The sequence below is a fragment of the Anomaloglossus baeobatrachus genome, chromosome 10, assembly GCF_048569485.1.
Source record: "Anomaloglossus baeobatrachus isolate aAnoBae1 chromosome 10, aAnoBae1.hap1, whole genome shotgun sequence".
NCBI classification, from domain to species: Eukaryota; Metazoa; Chordata; class Amphibia; order Anura; family Aromobatidae; genus Anomaloglossus; species Anomaloglossus baeobatrachus.
The window spans coordinates 206466102-206477386 of NC_134362.1; the positions used below are offsets into that span (position 1 = coordinate 206466102).

The 11285-nt window shown below is 60.2% G+C and overlaps 1 protein-coding gene across 1 annotated transcript; it reads left to right on the plus strand.

Annotated features, from left to right (window-relative positions):
* The first annotated feature begins 310 nt into the window (after positions 1-310).
* On the plus strand, positions 311-10930 carry LOC142254406 (plasmolipin-like). The gene is made up of 4 exons (XM_075325447.1): positions 311-529; positions 9912-10085; positions 10357-10476; positions 10832-10930. The coding sequence occupies exons 1-4, from the start codon at positions 398-400 to the stop codon at positions 10928-10930; spliced, it is 525 nt and encodes a 174-aa protein (XP_075181562.1). The 5' UTR covers positions 311-397.
* Positions 10931-11285: the final 355 nt, after the last annotated feature.

Consider the following 11285-nt stretch of genomic DNA (forward strand, 5'->3'; position numbering starts at 1 on the left):
AAGCACGCAGCCCCCTGGCAGGTGGAGGGTTAAGCATGCAGCACCCTGGCAGGTGGAGGGTTAAGCACGCAGCGCCTGGCAGGTGGAGGGTTAAGCACGCAGCGCCCTGGCAGGTGGAGGGTTAAGCACGCAGCGCCCTGGTAGGTGGAGGGTTAAGCACGCAGCCCCCTGGCAGGTGCAGGGTTAAGCACGCAGCCCCCTGGCAGGTGGAGGGTTAAGCACGCAGCGCCTGGCGCACAGGTGAGCCTATTGTCGCAGACTTTGCCCCTGGATCCTATTACTGGATAATGGCTGCGCCGCCTCCTGCACTCTGGCGTCTGGGGCGGAGGCGGGGAGCGCGGAGTCTCAGTGCCCCGTACACACCGGGCACACCCGCATGTGACGGATCAGCAGCACCATGGCCGAATTCCCCGCCAAAGTCAGCACCCAGACCAGCACCCCGGAGGCCTCCGGCGGAGGAGGGTTCTGCCCCCGACCCGACATCTCCTTCCTGCGGTCCATCCCGGGGATCCTCATCCTGGTGGAGCTGGTAAGTACCTGCCAGAAGTCAGCGACTAAATGTGTCAGCGGGTGTGCCCATCAGTGTGCGCTCACTAGGGGCCACGCCAGGGGACACCGGCTAACATCGCTCTAATGATGCGCCCCATGGGGGTCCCCGCTCAGGTCCACCGAGGCGCCTTTGTTTATTTGGTTTTTCCTCCCCCAAGGGTCCCCGGGGAAGAAAGTCACAGACTAAGAAAGTGGCATCTCTATAATCATTGGTGGACACACAAGGGGCCCCTGTGCAAGAACAATTTGTGGGCCGCTGTGCATGGACACTATACGGCCCCCTGTGCATGGACACTATACGGCCCCCTGTGCATGGACACTATACGGCCCCCTGTGCATGGACACTATACGGCCCCCTGTGCATGGACACTATACGGCCCCCTGTGCATGGACACTATACCGGCCCCCTGTGCATGGACACTATACCGGCCCCCTGTGCATGGACACTATACCGGCCCCCTGTGCATGGACACTATACCGGCCCCCTGTGCATGGCCACTATACCGGCCCCCTGTGCATGGCCACTATACGGCCCCCTGTGCATGGCCACTATACGGCCCCCTGTGCATGGACACTATACGGCCCCCTGTGCATGGACACTATACGGCCCCCTGTGCATGGACACTATACCGGCCCCCTGTGCATGGACACTATACCGGCCCCCTGTGCATGGACACTATACCGGCCCCCTGTGCATGGACACTATACCGGCCCCCTGTGCATGGACACTATACCGGCCCCCTGTGCATGGACACTATACTGGCCCCCTGTGCATGGACACTATACCAGCCCCCTGTGCATGGACACTATACGGCCCCCTGTGCATGGACACTATACCGGCCCCCTGTGCATGGACACTATACCGGCCCCCTGTGCATGGACACTATACCGGCCCCCTGTGCATGGATACTATACCGGCCCCCTGTGCATGGACACTATACCGGCCCCCTGTGCAAGGACACTATACGGCCCCCTGTGCATGGACACTATACCGGCCTCCTGTGTATGGACACTATACCGGCCCCCTGTGCATGGACACTATACCGGCCCCCTGTGCATGGACACTATACCGGCCCCCTGTGCAAGGACACTATACCGGCCCCCTGTGCAAGGACACTATACCGGCCCCCTGTGCAAGGACACTATACCGGCCCCCTGTGCAAGGACACTATACGGCCCCCTGTGCATGGACACTATACTGCCCCCTGTGCATGGACACTATACGGCCCCCTGTGCATGGACACTATACGGCCCCCTGTGCAAGGACACTATACTGGCCCCCTGTGCATGGACACTATACCGGCCCCCTGTGCATGGACACTATACCGGCCCCCTGTGCATGGACACTATACGGCCCCCTGTGCATGGACACTATACCGGCCCCCTGTGCATGGACACTATACCGGCCCCCTCTGCATGGACACTATACCGGCCCCCTCTGCATGGACACTATACCGGCCCCCTGTGCATGGACACTATACGGCCCCCTGTGCATGGACACTATACCGGCCCCCTGTGCATGGACACTATACCGGCCCCCTCTGCATGGACACTATACCGGCCCCTTGTGCATGGACACTATACCGGCCCCCTGTGCATGGACACTATACCGGCCCCCTGTGCATGGACACTATACCAGCCCCCTGTGCATGGACACTATACGGCCCCCTGTGCATGGACACTATACCGGCCCCCTGTGCGTGGACACTATACCAGCCCCTTGTGCATGGACACTATACCGGCCCCCTGTGCATGGACACTATACGGCCCCCTGTGCATGGCCACTATACCGGCCCCTTGTGCATGGACACTATACCGGCCCCCTGTGCATGGACACTATACCGGCCCCCTGTGCATGGACACTATACCGGCCCCCTGTGCATGGACACTATACCGGCCCCCTGTGCATGGACACTATACCGGCCCCCTGTGCATGGACACTATACCGGCCCCTTGTGCATGGACACTATACGGCCCCCTGTGCATGGACACTATACCGGCCCCCTGTGCATGGACACTATACCGGCCCCCTCTGCATGGACACTATACCGGCCCCTTGTGCATGGACACTATACCGGCCCCCTGTGCATGGACACTATACCGGCCCCCTGTGCATGGACACTATACCAGCCCCCTGTGCATGGACACTATACGGCCCCCTGTGCATGGACACTATACGGCCCCCTGTGCATGGCCACTATACCGGCCCCTTGTGCATGGACACTATACCGGCCCCCTGTGCATGGACACTATACCGGCCCCCTGTGCATGGACACTATACCGGCCCCCTGTGCATGGACACTATACCGGCCCCCTGTGCATGGACACTATACCGGCCCCCTGTGCATGGACACTATACCGGCCCCTTGTGCATGGACACTATACCAGCCCCCTGTGCATGGACACTATACCGGCCCCCTGTGCATGGACACTATACGGCCCCCTGTGCATGGACACTATACCGGCCCCCTGTGCATGGACACTATACCGGCCCCCTGTGCATGGACACTATACCGGCCCCCTCTGCATGGACACTATACCGGCCCCCTGTGCATGGACACTATACGGCCCCCTGTGCATGGACACTATACCGGCCCCCTGTGCATGGACACTATACCGGCCCCCTGTGCATGGACACTATACCGGCCCCCTGTGCATGGACACTATACCGGCCCCCTGTGCATGGACACTATACCGGCCCCCTGTGCATGGACACTATACCGGCCCCCTGTGCATGGACACTATACCGGCCCCCTGTGCATGGACACTATACCGGCCCCTTGTGCATGGACACTATACGGCCCCCTGTGCATGGACACTATACCGGCCCCCTGTGCATGGACACTATACCGGCCCCCTCTGCATGGACACTATACCGGCCCCTTGTGCATGGACACTATACCGGCCCCCTGTGCATGGACACTATACCGGCCCCCTGTGCATGGACACTATACCAGCCCCCTGTGCATGGACACTATACGGCCCCCTGTGCATGGACACTATACCGGCCCCCTGTGCGTGGACACTATACCAGCCCCTTGTGCATGGACACTATACCGGCCCCCTGTGCATGGACACTATACGGCCCCCTGTGCATGGCCACTATACCGGCCCCTTGTGCATGGACACTATACCGGCCCCCTGTGCATGGACACTATACCGGCCCCCTGTGCATGGACACTATACCGGCCCCCTGTGCATGGACACTATACCGGCCCCCTGTGCATGGACACTATACCGGCCCCCTGTGCATGGACACTATACCGGCCCCTTGTGCATGGACACTATACCGGCCCCCTGTGCATGGACACTATACGGCCCCCTGTGCATGGACACTATACCGGCCCCCTGTGCATGGACACTATACGGCCCCCTGTGCATGGACACTATACCGGCCCCCTGTGCATGGACACTATACCGGCCCCCTGTGCATGGACACTATACCGGCCCCCTGTGCATGGACACTATACCGGCCCCTTGTGCATGGACACTATACCGGCCCCCTGTGCATGGACACTATACCGGCCCCCTGTGCATGGACACTATACCGGCCCCCTGTGCATGGACACTATACCGGCCCCCTGTGCATGGACACTATACTGGCCCCCTGTGCATGGACACTATACTGGCCCCCTGTGCATGGACACTATACTGGCCCCCTGTGCATGGACACTATACTGGCCCCCTGTGCATGGACACTATACCGGCCCCCTGTGCATGGACACTATACCGGCCCCCTGTGCATGGACACTATACCGGCCCCCTGTGCATGGACACTATACCGGCCCCCTGTGCATGGACACTATACGGCCCCCTGTGCATGGACACTATACCGGCCCCCTGTGCATGGACACTATACCGGCCCCCTGTGCATGGACACTATACCGGCCCCCTGTGCATGGACACTATACCGGCCCCCTGTGCATGGACACTATACCGGCCCCTTGTGCATGGACACTATACGGCCCCCTGTGCATGGACACTATACCGGCCCCCTGTGCATGGACACTATACCGGCCCCCTGTGCATGGACACTATACCGGCCCCCTGTGCATGGACACTATACCGGCCCCCTGTGCATGGACACTATACCGGCCCCCTGTGCATGGACACTATACCGGCCCCCTGTGCATGGACACTATACCGGCCCCCTGTGCATGGCCACTATACCGGCCCCCTGTGCATGGCCACTATACCGGCCCCCTGTGCATGGCCACTATACCGGCCCCCTGTGCATGGACACTATACGGCCCCCTGTGCAAGGACACTATACGGCCCCCTGTGCAAGGACACTATACGGCCCCCTGTGCATGGACACTATACCGGCCCCCTGTGCATGGACACTATACCGGCCCCCTGTGCATGGACACTATATGGCCCCCTGCAGCCTATTATCTCCCATCATGCACTGTTCCTCCTGTTTTGGAGGATGTGGCCCCCGGACCTCCTGGGCCCTGGTTGCCCATTGATGCAGAGGGTGACTATGAATGGTTTCCTGCTTGGTGTCAGTGAATGAGAACATCCTTCTTTCCATCCAGAGGCTGAAAGCTTCTCACAGCTGAGGGTTTGTTCCAGTTGTATCCAGTGTAATAATCACCGGTCACATCCGCTCCTGCCCTGTTGGGTTGTAACATTGTATCTATGGAGAGAGGATCCAAAATGTAGCAAACCCTCAGCTGTGAGAAGTTTTATCTCTGAATTGTAAAGCGCTGCGGAATATGTTAGCGCCAAATAAAGATTATTATCATTGTTCCATTCACTGACAGCAAGCAGATATATTGATAATAGCGAAGAATTAAAAGCAAGTATATTGTTCACACCCACCATGCGCCGTCCCTTTAAAGCATTAGATCACAAGCTCTGCGGGTCAGGAATCCGGTTTATTATTGACGCCGAAGTCCAAGGGTCACAAATGACGACGCGTTTAATATTCAGAGGCTCCTACTGAGCGGTGGCGGGGAGACGGGTATATATGGCGGCACAATTAAGGCCGGCGGCACAGAGACCCTGTGTGCCGCCATATATATCCGTCCGTGTGCCGTAATAATGACCCCAGAGGCAGGAAACCGCTAGAGAGGATGGAAAAGGGTCAGTGACGCCCGGCCCCTGCGGACCGCCGTCATCATAGAGCTCCATGCACACGCAGCGTCGTGCTGCACCGACTCAATGGGAGGGCGACGGTGATGCCTCTGGGTCCGAGCTGCTGCCCGCAGACTCCTGATAATGACCAGGGCCCTGACTGTGTGCAGCATCACACCGAGCCCCGAATGTGCACGGCGTCACAGGAGCCCAAACTGTCCGCAGCATCACACCGAGCCCAGATTGTGCGCGGCGTTACAGGAGCCTCGACTGTGCGCAGCATCACACCGAGCCCCGAATGTGCGCCGCGTCACAGGAGCACAAACTGTGCGCAGCATCACACCGAGCCCAGATTGTGCGCGGCGTCACAGGAGCCCAAACTGTGCGCGGCGTCACAGGAGCCCAAACTGTGCGCGGAGTCACACCGAACCCTGACAGTGCGCAGCATCACACCGAGCCCCGAATGTGCGCGGCGTCACAGGAGCACAAACTGTGCGCAGCATCACACCGAGCCCAGATTGTGCGCGGCGTCACAGGAGCCAAACTGTGCGCAGCATCACACCGAGCCCCGAATGTGCGCGGCGTCACAGGAGCCAAACTGTGCGCGGCGTCACAGGAGCCAAACTGTGCGCAGCATCACACCGAGCCCAGATTGTGCACGGCGTCACAGGAGCCCAAACTGTGCGCGGAGTCACACCGAACCCTGACAGTGCGCAGCATCACACCGAGCCCCGAATGTGCGCGGCGTCACAGGAGCACAAACTGTGCGCAGCATCACACCGAGCCCAGATTGTGCGCGGCGTCACAGGAGCCAAACTGTGCGCAGCATCACACCGAGCCCCGAATGTGCGCGGCGTCACAGGAGCCAAACTGTGCGCGGCGTCACAGGAGCCAAACTGTGCGCAGCATCACACCGAGCCCAGATTGTGCGCGGCGTCACAGGAGCCCAAACTGTGCGCGGAGTCACACCGAACCCTGACAGTGCGCAGCATCACACCGAGCCCCGAATGTGCGCGGCGTCACAGGAGCCCAAACTGTGCACGGCGTCACAGGAGCCCAAACTGTGCACGGAGTCACACCGAACCCTGACAGTGCGCAGCATCACACCGAGCCCCGATTGTGCGCGGCGTTACAGGAGCCTCGACTGTGCAGCGTCACACCACACCGAGCCCCGATTGTGCGCGGCGTTACAGGAGCCTCGACTGTGCAGCGTCACACCACACCGAGCCCCGAATGTGTGAGGCGTCACAGGAGCCCAAACTGCACGGCGTCACAGGAGCCCAAACTGTGCGCGGCGTCACAGGAGCCCAAACTGTGCACGGAGTCACACCGAACCCTGACAGTGCGCAGCATCACACCGAGCCCCGATTGTGCGCAGCGTTATAGGAGCCTCGACTGCATGCGGCGTCACACCGAACCCTGACTGTGCGCGGCGTCACACCGAACCCTGACTGTGCGCGGCGTCACACCGAACCCTGACTGTGCGCGGCGTCACACCGAGCCCCGACGTCAGGAATCCCATAGATAGGAAAATCTGGCGTTTGCACACAGGACAGGCGCCGCTCGCAGCACAGAGGATTTCAGCACAGGAATGTGCTAATTGCAGGGAAATGATTTGTACTGGGTTCAGGGAGGACGGGGTTGGGCCATTTTTCCTACACGGAAGCAAAGGGTTAATTTCGGTGATTTGTGGGTTTGTCGTCAGGACGAAACACTCCTGGAGATTTACACAACAGCAGCGACGGCGGTGGCTCCGCACCCTGCACCAGCCCCGCACCCTGCACCAGCCCCGCACCCTGCGCCAGCTCCGCACCCTGCGCCAGCCCCGCACCCTGCGCCAGCCCTGCACCCTGCGCCAGCTCCGCCCCCTGCGCCAGCCCCGCCCCCTGCGCCAGCCCCGCACCCTGCACCAGCCCCGCACCCTGCGCCAGCTCCGCCCCCTGCGCCAGCCCCGCACCCTGCGCCAGCCCCGCACCCTGCGCCAGCTCCGCCCCCTGCGCCAGCCCCGCACCCTGCGCCAGCCCCGCACCCTGCACCAGCCCCGCCCCCTGCGCCAGCTCCGCCCCCTGCGCCAGCTCCGCCCCCTGCGCCAGCCCCGCCCCCTGCGCCAGCTCCGCACCCTGCGCCAGCCCCGCACCCTGCGCCAGCTCCGCACCCTGCGCCAGCACTGCACCCTGCACCAGCCCCGCACCCTGCGCCAGCCCCGCCCCCTGCGCCAGCCCCGCCCCCTGCGCCAGCTCCGCACCCTGCGCCAGCCCCGCACCCTGCGCCAGCTCCGCACCCTGCACCAGCCCCGCACCCTGCACCAGCCCCGCACCCTGCGCCAGCTCCGCACCCTGCGCCAGCCCCGCACCCTGCGCCAGCACTGCACCCTGCGCCAGCCCCGCCCCCTGCGCCAGCCCCGCCCCCTGCGCCAGCCCCGCACCCTGCACCAGCCCCGCCCCCTGCGCCAGCTCCGCCCCCTGCGCCAGCCCCGCACCCTGCGCCAGCCCCGCCCCCTGCGCCAGCTCCGCCCCCTGCGCCAGCCCCGCACCCTGCGCCAGCCCCGCACCCTGCACCAGCCCCGCCCCCTGCGCCAGCTCCGCCCCCTGCGCCAGCCCCGCACCCTGCGCCAGCTCCGCACCCTGCGCCAGCCCCGCACCCTGCGCCAGCTCCGCACCCTGCGCCAGCACTGCACCCTGCACCAGCCCCGCACCCTGCGCCAGCCCCGCACCCTGCGCCAGCCCCGCCCCCTGCGCCAGCTCCGCACCCTGCGCCAGCCCCGCACCCTGCGCCAGCTCCGCACCCTGCGCCAGCCCCGCACCCTGCGCCAGCTCCGCACCCTGCGCCAGCCCCGCACCCTGCGCCAGCCCCGCACCCTGCGCCAGCCCCGCACCCTGCGCCAGCTCCGCACCCTGCGCCAGCCCCGCACCCTGCGCCAGCCCCGCTTAGAGGGGGCGACCGCTGCTGTGGGGGCGACTGGAGCAGTGATGGTGGTCGCAGGTTCTGGTGTAACTTGTGCATGTGAATCCTGAATGTGGCTGGAGCAAGTGGATGACTATTGCATGATTGCCCCTGTGGAGGTGACTGATGCACATAATTGCAGCTCTGGAGGTGATTGGAGCACATTACAGCTGTGGAATTGACTGGAGTACATGTTTGCAGCTGTGGAGGTGACTGGAGCATGTGATTGCAGCAGTGGAGGTGAGTGGAGCACGTGATTGCAGCTCTGGAGGTGACTAATGCACATGATTGCAGCTCTGGAGGTGACTGGAGCATGTTATTCTAGCTTTGGAGGTGACTGGAGCATGAGATTCCAGCAGTGGAGTTGAGTGTGTCACGTGATTGCAGCTGTTGAGGTGAGTGGAGCATGTGATTGCAGCTATATAGGTGGCTGGAGCACGTTATTTCAGCTGTGGAGGTGACTGGAGCATGTGATTCCAGCTGTGGAGGTTAGTGGAGCACGTGATTGCAGCTGTGGAGGTGAGTGGAGCATGTCATTCCAGCAGTGGAGGTGAGTGGAGCACGTGATTACAGCTGTGGAGGTGACTGGAGCATGTGATTCCAGCTGTGGAGGTTAGTGGAGCACGTGATTGCAGCTGTGGAGGTGAGTGGAGCACGTGATTACAGCTGTGGAGGTGACTGGAGCTCGTGATTGCAGCTGTGAAGGTGACTGGAGCTCGTGATTGCAGCTGTGAAGGTGACTGGAGCATGTGATTCCAGCTGTGGAGGTGAGTAGAGCACGTGATTGCAGCTGTGAAGGTGACTGGAGCATGTGATTACAGCTGTGGAGGTGAGTAGAGCACGTGATTGCAGCTGTGAAGGTGACTGGAGCATGTGATTACAGCTGTGGAAGTGAGTAGAGCACGTGATTGCAGCTGTGAAGGTGACTGGAGCATGTGATTACAGCTGTGGAGGTGAGTAGAGCACATGATTGCAGCTCTGGAGGTGACTGGGGCACCTGATTGCAGCTGTGGAGGTGACTGGAGCATGTGATTCCAGATGTGGAGGTGAGTAGAGCACATGATTGCAGCTGTGGAGGTGACTGGAGCTAGTGATTGCAGCTCTGGAGGTGACTGGGGCATGTGATTGCAGCTGTGAAGGTGAGTAGAGCATGTGATTGCAGCTCTGGAGGTGACTGGAGCAAATTATTGCAGCTGTGGAGGTGAGTGGAGCTTGTGATTGCAGCTCTGGAGTATGTGATTGCAGCTCTGGAGGTGACTGGAGCACATTTTCTGTAATCAGACGGCTGCTTTTCGTTGCTGGTGGCGCAGTCACTGATTGTCGCCCTCTGTCTGTTGCAGGTCCTGGGTCTCATCGTTTGGGCGCTGATCTCAGACACTCATCACTATTTCGTGGCCGCCTACGGCTGGGTGCTGTTCGTGTCCATCTTCGTCTGGATCCTCACCCTCGTCCTCTTCATCCTCTTCTTTCTGCAGCTGCACAGGTTGATCTCTTTTATTCCGTGGCCTCTGACGGTGAGTGCCGGACGTACAACCGAGCTACATGCTCCCTCCACCATGCTTCACACTGCAGCTCTGCTTCCTCTGATCGCCGGCTGTAAATCAGTGCAGGACTGGCAGATTTCTATTACATCATTATAAAATACAAGTAAACTGCCAGCGAGAAATGGGAGATATAAGGAATCTCAGGGGAGGAGTCTCATCAAGGAGGCGGAGCCACAAACTCCCGCCCCCGAGGAGCCGTCACCATCAGTTTCAGGATCTAATATTTTCTTCTCGCCCACAGGTGTTTATATACCACTCCGCGGCCTTCATCCTGTACGTCACCGCATTCATCACCTGCGCAGCGTCCGTGCGAGTGGAAATTTACTTGGCATACGACTACAACCGGAGAGCGGCGGCCTCGGTAAGACGGCGCCATATTGTACATTATATTATCACGTATCGTGCTGGGAGCGGTCATACACTTTTATAGTGGTGTCTCCAGTTTTGGTGGAACTACAACTCCCAGCAGAAGTCAGTCGAGTATATTGGGTCATTCAGCACCGCGCTCTGTGGACCCTCTGTAACTCCTCCTGGAAAATATACTGTGCCAGGAACAGTGCACACAGCAGCGCGGGGCAGACGGCTCCACCCAAACCTACAATGCAGCTCAGGGTGGAGCGATAATCATCAGATATTAGTCACCACCGGAAGTGAGGCCACCACTGAGCGGCTGGAAAACTTCCCGTCTAGATTTGTGTCATAATAACTACCTGCAGATAACGCTCACGTATTATCTTATATCTCTCACTTACATGGCGCCATTAATTCCACAGCACTTTACAGACGTGATCAGCACTGTCCCCATCGGGACCTAATGTTAAAATTAGGTTGCACTGGAGACTATACAAGACTCCCAAAAATCTAACAGGGACGACCAACTAAGCACAGGACAGTGAGCTCCCTCTAGTGGTGGCTGTATAAATCTGTATGTAGTGAGCTCCCTCTAGTGGTGGTTGTATAAATCTGTATGTAGTGAGCTCCCTCTAGTGGTGGCTGTATAATTCTGTATGTAGTGAGCTCCCTCTAGTGGTGACTGTATAAATCTGTATGTAGTGAGCTCCCTCTAGTGATGGCTGTATAAATCTGTATGTAGTGAGCTCCCTCTAGTGGTGGCTGTATATATCTGTATACAGTGAGCTCCCTCTAGTGGTGACTGTATAAATCTGTATG